General features: G+C 42.5%; 1 protein-coding gene across 1 annotated transcript in view; it reads right to left on the reverse strand.

Moving 5' to 3' along the window:
* Window positions 1-798: 798 nt before the first annotated feature.
* CNIH3 (cornichon family AMPA receptor auxiliary protein 3) overlaps window positions 799-21,411 on the reverse strand; it is a 214,557-nt gene continuing 193,944 nt past the window's right edge. Inside the window, exons 4-6 of the mRNA XM_053605366.1 lie at window positions 21,260-21,372; window positions 5,515-5,658; window positions 799-963 (exon numbers count right to left, since the gene is read on the reverse strand). Of these exons, the coding sequence (XP_053461341.1) occupies window positions 936-963; window positions 5,515-5,658; window positions 21,260-21,372 (285 nt within the window). The 3' untranslated portion in view covers window positions 799-935. The remainder of the gene's footprint in view (window positions 964-5,514; window positions 5,659-21,259; window positions 21,373-21,411) is intronic.

Consider the following 21,411-nt stretch of genomic DNA (forward strand, 5'->3'; position numbering starts at 1 on the left):
GTCTTCACATTGAACTAAATAGTACAAATGATACAGCATGATAAAAATGAAGTTATAATTATGTTGTCTCACTTCCTGGCTGCCAGATGCCCACAGTACTGAGCAGCCACTCTACAAGATTATCTGTGCTCAGAACTATGGGGATCTTTATTGAAAGGTAGTTTCAACTAGTGTTGACCAATTAATTTGCATTAAATGACTCTGTGATGGTTTTGGATAGCATTAGAAGAATACAGCTTGTGGTGGAGAAGAACGAACACAAACTTTAAAAACCTGTTTTTTCCATGTATCGTCCCCTTCTCAGCTGAAAATAGCCCTGCTGACACAAAGCTAGTTACAGCTAAAGGCAAATCCCAGGTACCTTCCAGGCCCTCCCACATGAAGTGAAAGGCATGGCCCCACAGCTTGGGAAAAAAAAAAAGGAAACAAGAGTCTTAGGGAGCTTATAATTCCTTGATGCCTTCAACTGTCAGGCAGACTTGGCCTTGCCTCTAGGTCATTCCTTTCCTTAGCAGGCAGCTCTATCCTTCCAACTTCCACTCCCACAGTCCAGGAAGTCAGTATGAACTCGCAAGGCGCTATTCGATGAGCTGGATTCAGAAAATGGCAATTCTCTTTCAGGAGAGGTTTAGTGTTTCATCACCTACTCCCCCAAACTCCTGATGCTCAGAAGGGCTCTACAGCCCATGTGTGGGATTTGAATGCCAAAGACTATAATACACAGGGCTACAACAGACACACAGCGTTGACTCAGGCCCCCCCACCCACCCACTTTCCCCCGGCTGAATGACTCCAACTTGCGTTCAGTCACTGCCTGCCAGCCAGCTCTCTCCCACAAGTTTCACTCCAGCCTCTCCTCTAGTCACCAGCAGAAACGGACTTCTCAGCCTCAGGGCGCTCCCTCTCAGTCTCTGATGATGTACATGGTCTTTGTGTTAGGAGCTCACTAGTGTGTAGATCATGCTAAATACAAAAAGAAAAGGAAAGGAAGATGTTAGTGGGAGCTTTCAAAGGACTCAGGCTGGCCCTTGGCATCTCCCTCACCCCTGCCACTAGAGCATCTTGTCCACCCCTCTACTGTGCCCCTGCTACTTCCTACACCACTTGTTGGAAGAACATATTTTGTGCCTTGTATAAAAGATGTGATTGCTCTAAGTGCCTATTATTGTTCTCATTAGGATGATTATTAAGTTTCTTATTCCTTTTCATGTAATTGTAGGGCAGATCTGAAGGGTGGGGGAGCAGCAGATTCTTTTTTTTTTTTTTTTTTTTGAGGTTTTTGCCTATATTTATCCACTTAAAAATTTTTGTGAAATAATTGTAGACTCATAAGAAGTGAGTCTACAATTTTAAAGATAGTAAGAGTGTTCCCGTTTACCTGTCACTAGCTTCCCGTGTCTACAGGATAGAGAACAGATTATTGGGATGGGTGAAGGCTGAGGAAAGGGGGTGGGATTGACTAGGCAAGAGTTGTGCATCTCAATTGTGGCATGGATTACAGGAACCTGTAAGAGTGATAAAATGTTGTAGACTGGTACACAGACATACCAAAAATAAGCACATGCAAAAAGCATGAATTAAGGTCTGTAGCCTAGTGTATAGCAGATTCTTTATGTCACATGATGGCTGCATCCAAGGTCTCCCAGATGATACTGGATAATACATTAGTGCTGGATAAAAAGATCATCATCACTACTGTGAAGGCCAAGTGTGAACACAAGTCCTCTGGGCACGTGAACTAAATGAATTCTTAGTAGGGAAACTCCCTGGCCCTCTTGTTTTTAAAACTGTTCCAGGAACTAAATTTGCCTAACAGCAGGTGACAGAAGTATTGCCCCAACACTAGCAAGGAAGCAGGGACATGCTTCCCTGTGCTGTTGGAAAGGGCTTCAGGTTAACTCTGCAAGGCTGAGGAATGATCCACACCAAAATGTACTATTTTGTATTTGGCAGAAAGACAAACAACCATAGAGCAGTGATTTTCAACCAGTGTGCCAGAGCACACTGGTATGCTGTGAGAGGGTCTTAGGTGTGCTGTGAAAATTTTTAAAGATTAATTATTTTCAAAAGAAGTTCAAAGCACAGTACATATATATTCTTTGACTCTTTACCGCCATAATTTCACTGTTGTGGAAGTTTAACTGTAGGTTCAAGTATGCTGTGAGATTAAAAAAAAGAAAAGGTTGCAAAACACTGCAACCTTTTCCTCTGATAGACCAGGAAAAAAGGATCCTCGAAGATGTTAGACCAAAAGAAAGAGAAACAGTTTCACTTCTAACCCTACATAGCTGTGAGGGCCCAACAAGCTCATCTGAGTAGCTGAAGTTCCACCTTCAGGAACCCAATATTTTCACTACCAAGTAGGCATGGAGCTAGAGGGACTTACCCCACGCAGGGAAGTCGACAGTCAGATGAGAGGTGGATTATTCAAGATCACACGGCTCATGACGGCAAGGTGAAGAGCCACATCCTACACCAAACCCAGTGCTTTCTTCATTACATACCAAGCCTCATTGTGGACACCTCCATTTACTCACTTCCTTTCATTTAATGATCAGTGAGCACCTAATCATTGCAGCAACGAAGCATGCAAGGCACCACTCTTGGTCCTAGAGGAAACCTACAGCCAAGCTGTAATAACAGACAAGAGGGACTCAGGGAGCACCTGCTCCAGGCCGGGCCTTGGCTGGGGCACTGCAGACGCAGACAGAAGGAAATTGATGAGGCCTCTGCTATCAAGGGACCAGTAAACCATAAGTAACATCATTACACATTGAAAGAAATAAAGCTGAGGAGCAATCAGGTATGAACCACAATAACCAGGCAGGAGGCTAGTGCTACTACAAGTAGATAATATTGGCCTGCTTTACACTCTGGATTTGAAAAGATCTTTCTACTGAGCACTTCACATTGAACTTGCTAGCTAGTACCAGTAGCGGTATTAGCTAGGCCCCACAAAAATCACCTGTCCCCAGGGCTAACTGAGTAGGAATGGCAGAGGATGTCATATGATCAGCACAGCATGGTGGGAAAAGTATAGGCTCCAGAGACAGGTGAGTTGCTAATTGTTAGCTAGAACCTTGGACACATTTTAGTCACCCCAAGGTCCTCAGGAACCCATAGGAACCTCAAACCATAAAATGCCAACCCCCTTCTGAGGGCTGTCATGTAAGTCTCCATCCCTGCATTCAGCTTAGGCATAGATCTGCATGCAACGGGGCCCATGCAGCCTGTGCTGACTGTCCTATGCTCTCCACAGGCTCTGGACCTGAGGTGCTGGGAGTGCCTGGGGCAGGAGAAATAGGGTCTTTGAGGAGTTCCAAAGAGTGGAAAGAGGTCAGGTTCTACAAAAAATTTGGGTGCCCTCTGGCCACCACCAGGGTCCCAGTGAGGCTAGAGGAACAGCTCTTTTGTTTTGGAAACAAAGTAATTGATAAATATAACAGGAAGGCTGTGCCCAACTGCTGTAATGAACTAGAGAACAGATAGTCAAACAGAATGTCTGGCACAGACTCTGATACAGAATGATCACACCCGCCTAACAGGCAGGAGCTGCAAACCACCCCCAACCCAGCCAAGTACACATAGCGGCTTTGCTCGCTTGTGAATTCACACGCCTTCCTCCCCACATCACCTAGAACTCCAGCGATTATTGTTACAAAATTGAAATAAGGGAGCTGTCCTGCCTCAGTCTCCATTCAAACCAAGGTGGATCCCGGGCCAGTGGGGCAGGAGCTGGCCTTGTTTTGATGCATTTGAGGACAGACAATCCTGTCTCGAGGTCTTTGTGTTAGGAGCTTACTAGTGAACAGGCCACTGAGCCTAGTAATCTGCAGAAGGTACAGTCTGCAGCCCTACAAAGAAAGTGATTTAATACATTCCAGAGAGGAATTTAACCTTCAAGGTGTTGAGTCCCTGGTCCCTAAATCTACAAGGGCTCTGTCCACCATCTGCAGGCTTCCCAGGACAGGAACCTGTCTGATGAGCCACAGGAGTCAGAAAGGCTTGGGTGAGCCCACTGGGGACCTTGGAAATCTCTGGAAGCTTCAGAGACCCTCGGGCTCCATGCAAGTTGGGGCAGGAACTGTCCAAGGACAACTCCATCAAGGATGTTACCCTAAGCCTCCAAGAAGAATGTGGTAAAGTAACTCTGAATCTTCTCTACAGCTGAGTTATTCCAGGGGAAGTTATACATCCCGGGCCTCTGAATTTGCAGACACTGGGGACATAGACAGAAGGAAGGCAAAAGAAAGCAGAACTCTCCAGACTGGCTAAGTTGTGCCTCAGAATTGTCTGAAAAGCTCATTTAAAATGCAGAGGCCTATCCCCAGAAAAGTCTGAATCAGTAGATTTAAGCCCATGAATCTGCATTTTTAAAAAGCACACCCTCTTCATTCCTTGCCTCTCACTTTGATAAAGACTTTTCTAAAGTTTTCCTAAGACAGACAGCAGCTCAAGAGTTCAGTTTTGGGGATCAGATTTGTGATGGACCTATAGTTGTGACACTATTAGCTGTGACCTTGAGAAAATTATCTAACTCCTCAGATTCTGTTTCCTCACTTTTCCTATGTGGGTTGAAATAGTATTTATCTCATAAAGCTCTGCACTCAAAGCCAGGCTTGTTTTTAAATGCCAAACAGATGCAACCACATCTCACCCTGCCACAGTCCAATTCAAGCCAAGAGGTGGCCGTGGAGTCTTAGATCCCAACCCGTCCTCCTCTTCATCTGGCTGCTGAACCATGCCTCCTTTTTGGAAACAGCACTGGGAGATCTGCAGATGGCATGGTCCTGCCACAGGTAATGGTAGGATCACAAGGTAACAGGTGAGAGTCCCAGGGATGAGCCAACAAGGAACAGGAAGCAAGAGGAAGTGTTTTCAGAAAAGGCCGTCTCTGGGGTGTCAAACCAAAAGACAGTCAGTTTATAGCTATCTGCTTAGCTAGGATGTTCTTCAGGAGAGGGGAGACTGAAACAGAATTGCACAGTCAGTAGGTTTAGCTTAATTAGAATGGTGTTATAAAACATTTAGTGACCCAACCCAAAGTGAAGGGGTCCACTTTGTGAAGCATGACTGCCACTATGGGGCCGAGGCAGGGAAGTAGGAGAGTCTCTTTTATAGTACCTAAGAATCCTTTCAGATAGGCTGAGAGCTAGGGAGCAATGAGGCAGAGCATAAGGGACTGCAGGTCACCTGGTGGCTGAGTTGCAGAGACGTGGGAGGCAGGAAGCCCTATTTGGCAGAGAAGCCACCCACTGCACTTCAGTATCTACCTCCTAGAAGATGTTGGTAGAGTATGTTTCACCATGTGGCTTCAAGGATGTGCCCATCAGCACTCAAGGCCTCCTGCAGGTTCCTCTGCTCCCTAGTCCTTGATACAAAAACCCTTGCTCTGAGCCAGACCAGCTCACCTGAACAAGACTCCCATCCTTACAGGGCACCTCCCAAAAGCCAGCTTGAAATTCCCTTGCATTTGCTGCAGGAGTCAAACCCATTAGGAGGGCAGAGACTCACCAGTAAAGGTAGTAGAAGAAGGAGAGGAGATAGAAGGCCAGCTTACACCAGGCCTCCTTCTGACAGTAACTCAAGGTGTCTGCATTCATGACCACCGGTGGGTCGTAGGCTAGTTCTGAACTATCCGCCGGGCAGTGGAAATACCTGCAGGGAAAGAGGACATGGCAACATTGGCTTTGAGGTTCTGGGACTCCTTACGTCACCAGGGCCAAGCCCTCCTGATATAGGACTTCCATTGGGTGATGCCTACCAAGCAGCTGTCTGCCATCTGCCCAAATCACATCCAAACACCAGTAGATAGAAGCTCAGCCACTGTGTTGTAGTAGATAGTAAGTCCCCAGTACTCAGCTCCACTGGCATCATGGTGATTCCACCCAGAAACAAAGCTTCTCTGACAGAGGGAAAAGCATGTCACCAGTATTTCGCAGGAGGTACAAGGAAGTGTCTCCTTTCAGAATAGGTGTAAGTGTGGTCCATTTCCACTGCCTGGATGCCACTGAACATATATTCTACCTGAGAAATGACTTTGGGTTAAGTATTATCTCCTACTCAGACCCTCATTTAAAATCCTGAACAATCTGCAGGGACATCGTATTCCCACTTGCATGTAGAGTAGTTTGCAGATCTGTTTCTTTTTGATAAAAAGGCCCCAAACAGCACAAAGAACACTGGTCACCACCTTCTCGGAGGAAAGCTGAGTAAGCGAAAGACTGTGGGTGGGAGGGAGGCAGGGGACAGCAGCTAGAGCAAGCTCCATCTACCTCAAAATTCCACATCCATGCCAGCTCCAGATGAAGAAGAAGAACTCTTAGGCTTGGGGAAACCAGGGAGGAAGCCTTAACCTCTTGAGCCCCTTGGCAGCACCATCAACAGCTTTCCTTGGGCCCTCGCAGGACACTGTGCCCAGGGCCTGGCCATACCCTCCTGTGGAGCCCAAGAACAAAATGCAGCTGAAACTTCCCATTAGGCTGCTTTTTAGACACTCTGGTAAAGATACCAAGAGGCCAAGAGTGCAAATCAATGACTCCATTGGGCTCTGGGGCAGGCACTGGTTCTCAATTCAGAGCAAGGACACAGGGAGTGGGCCCTGACCAGGAGATTAATCACGTTGAAGAACATCCCTGCAAAGTAGCAACTCACAGCTCTGGCAACTCGGCTCCTTCTTCCTTCCACTTCAGAGAATCACACTGATGTTACCTGTCGACGACACTACGCTGAAAGGAAATCACGAGCCAGCTGCAATGACACCTGCCAGCTTATAGCACTCCAGGCCACTCTCCTTTCCCTGGGAGCACATTTCAAAAGCCCTTTGCTTTCACTGTGGTTTGTGTTCCCAGGTGACCTCATTAAGTGAAGGCAGAGAGGCAGGATGGCTTGGTGAAAAGGACAAAGGCTCTGCTGCCCACCAGTCACCTTCCTTGCTTCAGCCATTAGTCTTAGCCTCAACTTTCCCCACTATAAAATGGAATGAAACTGGCTACCACAGAGGGCTGTTGTGGTGATTATGTGAGGTGATACACGCAAATAACCCGCAAAGAACAGGCATGGAATAAACAGTGGACAGTTCTACTTTTATTTAAGCAAATTGAAAGCCATAGCAGAAGGGGACTTTCGCTGTATGAGAAACATCACTGGGCTGGACCTGCCAGATAGGAGGGAGAAAGACGAAAAGGAAGAAAAGAGGGTGTGCAAGGGCTCTGATTTTTAAATGACTCCTCTTCTCCCCTTCTCCTTTCCTTTCTTTCCCATTCTGAGCACTTATTAACTAGCCAAGAATCTGGCTTGTTAGGGATTCAAAAAATAAAGACAAGGTTCCTACCGCCAAAGATTACAACTGCTCCCTTCCTCTATAGATATAAACAGGCCATGTATACAGACACTAGCCAGCTTTCAGTACAAAAAGGTGTGGTAAATTAACCACATTTTTGATACCCCGTCTTGACAGCCCACTACTTAAAGCATCTTGGGATGAGGTCCTTTCCTGGGGAGGAAAGCCATCCCCCTCAGGTGGTATATAAGGTGTTCAGGACATAGATGGGGGTTCACACAGAAGTAGGGTGGAACAGCTGGATGCCCATAGCTCAGAGGTTAGGGCGCCAGCCACATGTGCCAGGGCTGGTGGGTTTGAACCTGGCCTGGGCCTGCCAAACAAACAAACAAAAAGAAATAGCTGAGCGTTGTGGCAGGCACATGTAGTCCTAACTACGAGGAAGGCTGAGGCAAGATAATCGCTTGAGCCCAGGAGTTTGAAGTTGCTGAGAGCTGTGACACTCTGAGTGGGAACTCAATAAGCTTCCACAACATAATTCTACTTGACATCTCTCTAAATCCAAATTTTAGCAGATTGCCTTTATTTAAAGTGGGACTTCCAGAGGGGAGAGCAAGATGGCGGCCGAGTAACAGCTTCCCTGCAACTGGGCATCATGAGTCCAGGGAATTAAGACTCCAGGCAGCTCTGGCTGGTGTGATCGGCCTATAATCATCCCTTTGAGGATACAGGGAGTCAGTGAGAGACTTCTGGACCCCAAGAGGAGAACAAAAACAGTGGAAAACTATCAAGTGGTTGCGTGTGTTCGATCAGTCTAATCCCGCCGGCAGCTGTAAGTATAGCAGCAGTGAGACTGCAAATCAGAAAAGCCTTACCTGTGAACTGTTTTGGTGTTTTTGGACTTGGCACTCAGTTGAACTGCCTTTGGGAGAGCTTGCACAGGAGTGTGGAGAACTTTGGGTGTTGTCTAGGGCCTCAGACTGAGCCATTAAGCCAGAAGGAGCTTTGGGTCTGGGCCCAGGGCAGCCATTGTGAGAGAACTGCCCCAGCAAGCTCCGCCCTCAGGGTCACAGAGCAAGTATCTGGTGGGAACTAGTAACCTAGTGACTGAGCAGACTAAAGGCGGGGACTGAGTCACCTTACAGCCTTAACCTGCAGGGGCAGAGTGGCACACTGGGTAAGTGGATAACCACTTCAGCAGTGATTCCAGCAACAAGCACTTTCCTGGGAAAGCTTCTGCTTAGCCACATTTAGAAGTTTAAAGTGCCTTTTAAGACGGCTGAAGAGGGTCTCCACCCTGTGGGGGTTGAGAAATCAGCAGAGGCCTCCAGTCGTATCAGCATTGTGATTAATATCTCATATCCCAGAAGACCACCTGTTGCCCAGACAATATTCAACAAGATATATATACTGCTTTTTTTTTGGTTGTTTTTTTGTTATTGTTAGTGTATTTTTTTATTTATTTTGTCATTGTTGTTTTGCTTTTTAATTTCAACATTTCCGTACAGATTTTTTCTTTTTTCTTTCATTTTCTTTCTTTTCTTTCTCCTGTTTCTGGTTTAAATACAATTTACCATTGTTTCCTTTTTCAATAATCAAAACTTCATTTTTGCTAGTGTTTTTACCCCTATTATTTGGGTTTTCACCCAATTTATCCCATAAAGTTTTCAGTTTGCTTGTTTTGGTTTGATTTATAGCATTTTGTCTTTCCTGTCTACTTGGTGGAGGTGGGGTACTGTGTCGGATCAGGTTAGCAAAGAGCTGCTGACCTCAAGGGAACCACCCAACCAGGCAGCCCCAGAGGTTGGGGTTTTTTTTTTTTCAAGGTTGTGTCAAAGTACCCTACTGTACACCTATATTGCTCTGCCTCCCTTTTCTGCATTCTCTTCTTTTTGTCAATATGCCATTTTACCCACTCCCTCTCCTTTCTCTATTTTCTTTTCTTTAATCCTTTCTTTTTTTCCCTTCTTGCTCGTCAACATTCTCATCCTTCTGGTCCTGTACCAAAAGGACTCATCGAAACTTTAGTCCACAGGCATGGAAACTTAAAGAGCAAGAGGAAGTGAAAGGAAAATTAGGGCAAGGAAACAGATAAAAGAAATCACTCATGGGGAAGAATCAGCAGAAAACTCCTGGCAACATGAAGAACCAGTCCAGAGCAACCCTTCCAAGGGACCATGACGTAGCTACTACAGACGATTCCATCTATAAAGAAATGTTAGGCATGACAGAAAGGCAATTTAGAATACACATGATGAAAACAATGAAGGACATGGTGGAAACAATGAAGGAAACGGCTAATAAAGTGGAAAATACCCCAAAAGAAATCCAAAAACAGAATCAAATAAGAGATGAACAATATGAAGAATATAGAAAGGATGTAGCAGAGCTGAAGAAACTGAAGAAGTCAATTAAGGAACTTAAAGATGCAAGGGAAAGTATCAGCAACAGGTTAGACCATGCAGAACAAAAAATTTCGGAGGTAGAGGACAAAGTTCTTGAGATAACTCAGATAGTTAAAGAGGCAGAAATGAAGAGAGAGAAAGCAAAACATTTACTGTCAGAATTATGCAACTTTATGAAACGTTCCAACATACAAGTTATAGGATTCCCAGAAGGGGGAGAAGAATGCCCCAGAGGAATGGAAACCATACTAGAGAATATTATAAAGGAAAATTTCCCAAATATCACCAAAGATTCTAACACACTGCTTTCAGAAGGATATTGGACCCCAGGTCACCTCAACACTAGCCAAGCTTCTCCAAGACACATTGTGATGAACCTGTCCAAAGTCAAGACCAAAGAAAAGATTCTGCAAGCTGCCAGGAGTAAATGCCGTTTGACCTACAGGTGCAAATCCATCAGAGTGACTGCTGACTTCTCTAATGAAACTTTCCAATGGCAGTGGTCATCTACCTTTAATCTATTTAAACAGAACAATTTCCAGCCCAGAATTTTGTACCCTGCTAAACTAAGCTTTAAAATTGATGGTGAAATCAAATCATTTACTCATACAAACATTGAGAAAATTTGCCACAACAAGACCAGCTCTACAGGACATACTTCAACCTGTTCTACACACTGACCATCACAATGGATCAGCAGCAAAGTAAGAACTCAGAAATTAAAGGACAGAACCTAATCTCCACACTGATGCAAAAGATAAAACTAAGCAATGGACTCTCACAAAAGAAGATGAATAGAATACTACCACACTTATCAATTACCTCAATAAATGTTAATGGCTTGAATTCTCCACTGACATAGATTGGCTGACTGGATTAAAAAACACAAGCCATCCATTAGCTCTCTGCAAGAAACACACCTGGCTTCAAAAGACAAATTAAAACTCTGAGTCAAGGGTTGGAAGACAATTTTTCAGGCAAATGGCATTCAGAAGAAAAGAGGAGTTGCAAACTTATTTTCAGATACATGTGGCTTTAAAGCAACCAACGCCAAAAAAGACAAAGATGGTCATTTTATATTGGTCAAGGGAAAAATAAAACAAGAAGACATTTCAATTCTAAATATTTATGCACCCAATTTAAATGCTCCCAGATTCTTGAAAAAGACCCTACTCAGTCTAAGCAATATGATATCCGATAATACCATAATTACAGGGGACTTTAACACTCCTCTGACAAAACTGGACAGATCCTCTAAACAGAAATTAAGCAAAGATAGAAGAGAGTTAAATGAGACCCTACAACAACTGTGCTTGACAGACGCATATAGAACAATCCATCCCAAAGATAAAGGATATACATTCTTCTCATCACCCCAGGGAACATTCTCAAAAATTGATCATATCCTGGAACACAAAACAAAAATCAACAGAATCAAAAGAATTGAAATTTTACCTTATATCTTCTCAGACCATAAGGCAATAAAGGTGGAACTCAACTCTAACAAAAATGCTCGACCCCACCCAAAGGCATGGAAATTAAACAACCTTCTGTTGGATAACAGATGGGTGCAGGAAGAAATAAAACAGGAAATCATTAACTTCCTTGAGCAAGCTACTAAAAACTGTGGGATACTGCAAAAGCAGTTTTGAGAGGAAAATTTATTGCTTTAGATGCCTACATTCGAAAAACAGAAAAAGAGAGCATGAACAAACTTACAAGCCACCTTATCGAATTGGAAAAAGAAGAACAATCTAAGCCTAAACCCAGTAGAAGAAAAGAAATATCCAAAATTAAATCAGAGATCAATGAAATTGAAAACAAAAGAATCATTCAGAAAATTAATGAAACAAGGAGTTGTTTTCTTGAAAAAATAAAATAGAGAAACCATTGGCCAGACTAATGAGAAATAGAAAAGTAAAATCTCTAGTAACCTCAATCAGAAATGATAAAGGGGAAATAACAACTGATCCCACAGGGATACAAGAGACCATCTCTGAATACTACCAGAAATGCTATGCCCAGAAATTTGACAATGTGAAGGAAATGGATCAATATTTGGAATCACACCCGCTCCCTAGACGTAGCCAGGAAGTAATAGAGCTCCTGAACAGACCAATTTCATGCACTGAGATTAAAGAAACAATAAAAAAAGCTGCCAACCAAAAAATGCCCTGATCCAGATGGCTTCACACCAGAATTCTATCAAACTTTCAAGGAAGAGCTTATTCCTGTACTGCAGAAATTATTTCAAAAAATTGAGGAAGAAGGAATCTTCCCCAACACATTCTATGAAGCAAACATCACCCTGATACCAAAACCAGGAAAAGACCCAACCAAAAAAGGTGAATTTCAGACCAATTTCAATCATGAATACAGATGCAAAAATTCTCAACAAAATCCTAGCCAATAGATTACAGCTTATCATCAAAAAGTCATACATCATGATCAAGTAGGTTTCATCCCAGGGATGGAAGGCTGGTTTAACAAATGCAAGTCCATAAACATTATCCACCATATTAACAGAGGCAAAAATAAAGATCATATGATCCTCTCGATAGATGTAGAAAAAGCATTTGATAAAATCCAGCATCCTTTTCTAATTAGAACACTGAAGAGTATAGGTATAAGTGGCACATTTCTAAAACTGATTGAAGCTATCTATGACAAACCCACAGCTAATATTTTATTGAATGGAGTAAAACTGAAAGCTTTTCCTCTTAGAACTGGAACCAGACAATGTTGTCCTCTGTCACCTTTACTATTCAACATAGTACTGGAAGTTCTAACCAATACAATTAGGCAAGGCAGGGAAATAAAGGGACTCCAAATGGGAGCATAGGAGGTCAAACTCTCCCACTTTGCTGATGACATGATCTTATACTTAGAGAATCCCAAAGACTCAATACTCCTAGAAGTCATCAAAAAATACAGTAATGTTTCAGGACATACAATCAATGTCCAGAAGTCAGTAGCCTTTGTATACGCCAATAACAGTCAAGATGAGAAGCTAATTAAGGACACAATTCCCTTCACCATAGTTTCAAAGAAAATGAAATACCTAGAAATATACCTAACAAAGGACATGAAGGACCTCTTTAAAGAAAATTATGAAATCCTGAGAAAGGAAATAGCAGAGGATATTAACAAATGGAAGAACATACCATGCTGGGAGGAACCAACATTTTTAAGATGTCTATACTTCCCAAAGCAATCTACTCAATCCCATTCCTATTAAATGAATGAATGAATTTATTCAATGCCATTCCTATTAAAATACCAACATAGTCCTTTCAAGATTTGGAAAAAATGATTCTGCGTTTTGTATGGAACCAGAAAAACCCTGTATAGCTAAGGCAGTTCTTAGTAATAAAAATAAAGCCGGGGGCATCACCATACCAAATTTTAGGCTGTACTACAAAGCCATAGTGGTCAAGACAGCATGGTACTGGCACAAAAATACAGACACAGACACTTAGAATCAATTAGAAAACCAGGAAATTAAACTAGCATCTTACAACCACATAATCTTTGATAAACCAAACAAAAACATACCTTGGGAAAAAGACTCCCTATTCAATAAATGGTGTTGGGAGAACTGGATGTCCACATGTAAAACACTGAAACTGGACCAATACCTTTCTTCACTCATAAAAATTGATTCAAGATGGATAAAGAACTTAAATTTAAGGCATGAAACAATAAAAATCCTCAAAGAAAGCATAGAAAAAACACTGGAAGATATTGGCCTGGGGAAAAACTTTATAAAGAAGACTGCCACGGTAATTGCAACAATAAACAACAATAAACAAAAGGGGGGAGACAATCCAAGATGGCAGCTGCGTAATAGCCTCCCTAAGACATCCCCCAGACACAGTGTGCAACAGGGCACACTGAGTCTGGGGAGATAAGACTCCAGGCATCTCTGGCTGGTGGGACCTGCCTATAATCATCCCTTTGAGGATACAGGGAGTCAGCAAGGGACTTCTGGATCCCAAGAGGAGGATAAAAACAGTGAAAAACTGGCAAGTAGTTGAGTATGTCCGATCGACCTAATCCCTCCGGCAGCTGTAAGTAAAAGCAACAGTGGGACTGCAAACTGGAAAGGCCTTACCTGTGAACTGTTTCAGTGTTTTTGGACTTGGCACTCAGTTGGACTGGCTTGGGGAGAGCTTGAGTAGGAGTGCGGAGAAGTTTGGGCATTGTCTAGGGCCCTAGACAGAGCCGCTTAGCCGGACGGATCAAATAGTGATCGGCTGTGGGCTACAGGGAGCCATTGTGAGAAAACTGCCCCGGCAAGCTCCACCCTCAGGGTCACAGAGCAAGGATCAGGCAGGAGCTAGTAACCTAGTGACTGAGCAGCCTAAAGGCGGGGACTGAGCCACCTTACAGCCTTAACCCTCAGGGGCAGAGTGAGACCAGTTTTGGCACACTGGAGCCTCGGGCTGTTGCCCTGTGTAGAGTGCCCTGGTGTCACAGCTCATAGCAACCTCAAACTCCTGGGCTTGGTGCCGCCCAGACCTCCATAAGAGCTGTACTGTGACCCCAACCACATCCCATGCCTGCCGGGCCTCCAAATGCCCTGACCAGGAACTGCCGGAGCCGCAACCCTATGTCCTCCCTCTTGTACCCTCCCTTCCTCCACACTGACCTGCTCGTCTGGTCAGGGACTCTGGTAGCTGTGTGTCCTCCAGAGCCCTCCCTGCCTCTGCACAGAGCCCTTCTCCTGGCCAGAGACTGCTGGAGCCTTGGACTCTCTGTGCCAAGTCACTGGGCACCAGGCACTCCTAGAACCGTGCACACCACCTCCCACCCTGTAGCTGGATCTGCGTGGGTCACACTCTGGAGCTGCTTCCACAACCAGAACTCCCTGGATGGGGCAGCCCAGAGGAATTTCAGAGGGCCACTCCCTACAAAGATCCAGCAATAATACAGTGATCCCACTGGGGTCTAATCTTGGAGAGACACCTCCCCAACTCTGAGGACAGGCAGAGGCAATGGTGGAAAATAATTATGAGGCAAAATCAATAGAAAAACACTGGCAATATAAATAGTCAGATCCTCCAAAAAGCAGCTAAGCAAAGAAATTTTAAATTTAAACTTAACCATACAACATCTGGACTTAACAGACATCTACAGAACATTTCATCCCAACAAAACTGAATATACATTATTCTCATCAGCCCACAGAACATACTCCAAAATCGACCACATCCTAGGCCACTAATCTAACCTCAGCAAATTTAAAAAAATAGAAATTATTCCTTGCATCTTCTCAGACCATCATGGAATAAAAGTTGAACGCAATAACAACAGGAACCTGCATACTCATACAAAAACATCGAAGCTAAACAACCTTATGCTTAAGGATAGATGGGTTATAGACAAGATTAAGGAGGAAATCACCAAATTTTTGGAACAAAACAACAATCAACCAGAACCTCTGGGATACTGCAAAGGCAGGTCTAAGAGGGAAATTTATAGCACTATAAGCCTTCCTCTAAAAAAAAAACGAAAAGAGAGGAAGTTAATAACTTAATGGGACATCTCAAGCAACTGGAGAAGGAAGAACACTCCAACCCCAAACCCAGCAGAAGAAAAGAAATAACCCAAATCAGAGCAGAATTAAATGAAATTGAAAACAAAAGAATTATACAACAGATCAATAAATCCAAAAGTTGTTTTTTTTCAAAGATCAATAAAATAGATAAACCTTTGGCCAACATAACCAGGAAAAAAAGAGTAAAATCTCTAATTTCATCAATCATAAATGGTAATGATGAAATAACAGACCCGTCAGAAATTAAAAAAATCATTAATGAATACTACAAGAAACTCTGCTCTCAGAAATATGAAAATCTGAAAGAAATCGACCAATACCTGGAAGTTCTCCACATACCAAGACTTAGCCAGAATGAAGTGGATATGTTGAACAGGCCTATATCAAGTTCTGAAATAGCATCAACTATACAAAATCTCCCTAAAAAGAAAAGCCCAGGACCAGATGGCTTTATGTCAGAATCTACCAAACCTTTAAACAAGAACAAGAACTATATTACTAAACCTCTTCCAAAATATATAAAAGGAAGGAATATTACCCAACACAGTCTATGAAGCAAACATCACCCTGATCCCCAAACCAGGGAAAGATCCAACAAGAAAATTATAGACCGATATCACTAATGAATATTGATGCTAAAATACTCAATAAGATCCTAACAGGATCCAACAACACATCAAAAAAATTATACACCATGACCAAGTGGGTTTATCCCAGGGTCTCAAGGCTTGTTTAATATAAGTAAATCTATAAATGTAATTCAGCACATAAACAAACTAAAAAATAAGGACTATATGACTGTTTCAATTGATGCAAAAAAGCTTTTGATAATATCCAGCATCCCTTCATGATCAGAACACTTAAGAAAATTGGTATAGAATGGACATTTCTTAAAGTAATAGAGGCCATCAACAGCAAACCCACAGCCAATATCATACGGAATTGAGTTAAATTAAAATCATTTCCATTTAGATCAGGAACCCGGCAAGGCTGCCCATTGTCTCCATTGCTCTTTAACATTGTAATGGAAGTTTTAGCCATGGGAATTAAGGAAGAAAAGGTGATCGAGGGTATCCATATAGGGTCAGAAGAGATCAAACTTTCATTCTTCGCAGATGATATGATCGTATATGTGGAAAACACTAGGGACTCTACTACATAACTTTTAGAAGTGATCAAGGAATACAGCAATGTCTCAGGCTACAAAATCAACACCCATAAATCTGTAGCCTTTATATATACCAACAATAACCAAGCCGAAAAAACAGTCAAGGACTCTATTCCTTTCACAGCCGTGCCAAAGAAGATGAAATATTTGGGAGTATACCTAACAAAGGACGTGAAAGATCTCTACAAACAGAACTATGAAAGTTTAAGAAAAGAAATAGCTGGAGATGTTAACAAATGGAAAAACATACCATGCTCATGGCTGGGAAGAATCAACATTGTTAAAATGTCTATACTACCCAAAGCAATATATAATTTTAATGCAATGCCTATTAAAGCTCCATTGTCATATTTTAAAGATCTTGAAAAAAATAATACTTCGTTTTATATATCAGAAAAAACCTTGAATAGCCAAAACATTACTCAGCCATAAAAACACAGCAGGAGGAATCACACTACCAGACTTGAGACTGTACTATAAATCGATAGTGATCAAAACAGCAAGGTACTGGCACAAAAACAGAGAAGTAGATGTCTGGAACAGAATAGAGAACCAAAAGATGAATCCAGCTACTTACCGTTATTTGATCTTTGACAAGCTAATTGAAAACATTCAGTGGGGAAAAGATTCCCTGTTTAAGAAATGGTGCTGGGTGAACTGGCTGGCAACCTGTAGAAGACTGAAACTGGACCCACACCTTTCACCATTAACTAAGATAGACTCTCACTGGATAAAAGATTTAAACTTAAGACATGAAACTATAAAAATGCTTGAAGAAAGTGCAGGGAAAACTCTTGAAGAAATCGGCCTGGGTGAATATTTTATGAGGAGGACTCCCCAGGCAATTGAAGTAGTATCAAAAATACACTACAGGGACCTGATCAAACTAAAAACCTTCTGCACAGCCAAGAACATAGTAAAGCAAGCAGACAGCCCTCAGAATGGGAGAAAATATTTGGAGGTTATACCTCCGATAAAGGTTCAATAACCAGAATCCACAGAGAACTCAAACGTATTAGCAAGAAAGAACACATGATCCCATCTCAGGGTGGGCAAGGGACTTGAAGGGAAACTTCTCTAAAGAAGACCGACGCAAGATCTACAAACACATGAAAAAAAGCTCATCATCCTTAATCATCAGAGAAATGCAAATCAAAACTACTCTGAGATATCACCTAACCCCAGTAAGAGTAGCCCACATAAAAAAAATCCCAAAACCAGAGATGCTGGCGTGGATGTGGAGAAAAGGGCACACTTCCACACTGCTGGTGGGAATGCACACTAATACGTTCCTTCTGGAAGGATGTTTGGAGAATACTTAGAGACCTAAAAATAGACCTGCCATTCGATCCTATAATTCCTTTACTAGGTTTATACCCAGAGGACCAAAAATCACAATATAACAAAGACATCTGTACCCGAATGTTTATTGTAGCCCAATTCATAATTGCTAAGTCATGGAAGAAGCCCAAGTGCCCATCGACCCACGAATGGATTAGCAAATTGTGGTATGTGTATACAATGGAATATTATGCAGCCTTAAAGAAAGATGGAGACTTTGCCTCTTTACATGGATGGAGCTGGAACATATTCTTCTTAGCAAAGTATCTCAGGAACAGAAGAAAACGTATCCAATGTACTCATCCCTACTATATAGCTTTCACATGAAGGCTATAACCCAACTATAGCACAAGACTATGAGGAAAGGGTCAAGGAAGGGGAAGGGAGGCAGGAGGTTAGGGAGGAGGGAAGGTTATGGGTGGGGCCACACCTATGGTGCATCTTAGATGGGTACAGGAGAAACTTACTAAAGGCAGAATACAAATGTCTACATACAATTACTAAGAAAATGCCATGAAGGCTACGTTGAACAGTTTGATGAGAATATTTCAGATTGTATATGAAACCAGCAGTGTCCCCCTTGATTGCATTAATGTACACAGCTATGGTTTAACAATTAAAAAAAAAGAAAAATAAATAAACAAATGGGACTTCATTAAACTGAAAAGCTTCTGTACAGCCAAGGAGACAACAACCAAAGCAAAGAGACAACCTACACAATGGGAAAGGATATTTGCATATTTTGGATCAGACAAAAGCTTGATAACTAGGATCTATAGAGAACTCAAATTAATCCACATGAAAAAAGCCAACAATCCCATGTATCAATGGGCAAGAGACATGAATAGAACCTTCTCTAAAGACAGACTAATGGCTAACAAACATATGAAAAAATGTTCATCATCCCTATCTATTAGAGAAATGCAAATCAAAACCACCCTGAGATACCATCTAACCCCAGTGAGAATGGGGTCATCACAAAATCTCAAAACTGCAAATGCTGGTGTGGATGTGGAGAGAAGGGAACACTTTTACACTGCTGGTAGGACTGCAAACTAGTACAACCCTTTTGGAAGGAAGTATGGAGAAACCTCAAAGCACTCAAGCTAGACCTCCCATTTGATCCTGCAATCCCATTACTGGGCATCTAACCAGAAGGAAAAAATTCCTTTTATCATAAGGACACTTGTACTAAACTGATAATTGCAGGTCAATTTGCAATCGCCGAAATGTGGAAACAGCCTAAATGCCCACCAACCCAGGAATGGATTAACAAGCTGTGGTATATGTATACCATGGAATACTATTCAGCCATTAAAAAAAATGGAGTCTTTACATCCTTCGTATTAACCTGGATGGAAGTGGAAGACATTATTCTTAGTAAAGCATCACAAGAATGGAGAAGCATGAATCCTATGTACACAATTTTGATATGAGGACAATTAATAACAATTCAGGTCATGGTGGGGGTGGGGGAAGGGGAGAGCAGAGAGAGAAAGGAGGAGGGAAGGGTGGGGAAAGGAAGAGCAGAGAGAGGGAAGGAGGGAGGGGGTTGGGGCCTTGGTGTGTGCCACACCTTTTGGGGGCAAGACACGATTGCAAGAGGGACTTTACCTAAGAAATGCAATCAGTATAACCTGCCTTATTGTACCCTCAATGAATCCCCAACAATAAAAAAAAATAAAAAAATAAAAAAGAAAGTGGGACTTCCCTATGAAACTGAAACATTTTCCTTCCTACCTAAACCTGTCATTACTTCTATACTCCTACTCCTGATCAATGGCACCCTCACCCTCCCAGCCATGCAGCTAAGAGGCATCCTCTCCCTCTCCTCTTGCACCTAATCATGGGCCAAGACTGATCCAGTTCATGTCCAAGGGTTGTCTTATTCTCTCACCATTGCAACTTCCACTACCTGGGTCATGTCTGCCTCATCTCTCTACCTGCAGTTTCACCATAACACCCTAACTGGATTTCATCCTCAACATTTTACCCTCTCACCCAGTGGTTCTCAACCTGTGGGTTGTGACTCACAGGAACTATATTAAAGGGCTACAGCATTAGGAAAGTTGAAAACCACTGCTCTAAACCCTCTTTTACCCTGCTGCCAGGGTCACATTCCTAACAATCAGAGCAGATGATGCTGTTTTCCTCCTCCAATGCCCTCCATACCAGATTCTTGGCTGTCTGTTGATTCTCTATCTTCTTACCACCCTCTAAGAGCCCTATGTCCAACCTCACTGGACCATCGTTGTTCCCAAACACACCAAGAACTCTCTTTTCACTGGGCCTTTGCATATGCCAGTCTCTCCCCGTGGGAGGTGCCTTTCCAGATTTTATAATGTCTGTTTTCAGACTCATGTAAGTGTTCCTTTCTCTATGCTCCTACATATATTCCTCATATGTGTTAAGAATATATTTCCCTTTTCCAATAGATGTACATTCCTTGAGGGTTAGTATTATATTTTACATTCATGTTGAAACCACTCACAAGGCCTAGCATGAAATATGTTTGCTAATTGAAGGCGTGAATGCTGAATGCTCTAGGTCTGACAAAATGCAGGCTTTATTTTATGGTAAAATGACAATGCTAAAACATTTTGGAGGAACAAATCTCTGGGTCAAGGGCTTGCAACTTGCACAGTTACATTCTCTGCTACTTTGGTATTTTCCCACCCCTGCCTCCTATATCCATTTGGTGACTCTATTTTGCAAAAAGCCCAAATCACATGATCTGATGCATGCCCTTAGCAAGAAATAGAATATTTGAAATCATAACTGTCCCAGAAAATCCAGCCCATCTGGTAAGTGCTTTTTTTTCATTAAGATAAAATTTACATACCATAAAACTTACTCTTTAAAGTGTACAATTCAGTGGTTTTTAGTGTATTCATAGAGTTGTGAACTATCACCACTATCTAATTTCAGAACATTTTCATCACTCTAAAAAGAAAACCCTATACCCATTAGCAGTCACTCCCAAGCCTGCTTCCTTCCATATCATGGAAACCACTAATTTACTTATGTCACTATAGATTTGCCTTTCATGAATATTTTATATAAATGGAATAATATAATATGTGACCTTTTTGTCTGGCTTCTTTCACTTATATTCTTGAAGGTTCATCCATGTTGTGGCATGTACAGGTACATCATTTATTTTTCTTCCCAAATAATATTCCATTGTATGGATATACCACATTTTGTTTATCTGTTTATCACTTGATAGACATTTGGGTTTTTTCTACTTTTTGGCTATTGTGAATGCTCCTTGCTACAGCTGACCCACAGGGGTTGGCAGTGTGGTTAATAGTGCCAGCTAGAAAGGCTTTCCCTTACTGGACTTGCTGTCTAAGAGCAGCTTGGGAAGGGGGTCTAGGGAGAGGGTCCCCAAAAGGAAGGGATGAGAAGAAGGCACCAGGTGGCTATTTGGGAACATTGTCACTGCAGAGCAGGCTTCTCAAGCAGAAAAGAGGATAGACAGGCCGTTCCTGCAGACTTACCTCCAGAAGTGGTAGAAGAGTAGAGGGACATTCAGCCCCAGGGTGAGCCACTCCTGAGCACACAGGAACATGATGCAGAAGAGGCTGTGGATGGAGTATTCCGGCAGCACTAGCTGAAAAGTGAGCAGAGACAAAGCCCTGGGTTAGCAGGA

Source organism: Nycticebus coucang, chromosome 10 (genome assembly GCF_027406575.1).
Source record: "Nycticebus coucang isolate mNycCou1 chromosome 10, mNycCou1.pri, whole genome shotgun sequence".
Taxonomy (NCBI): domain Eukaryota; kingdom Metazoa; phylum Chordata; class Mammalia; order Primates; family Lorisidae; genus Nycticebus; species Nycticebus coucang.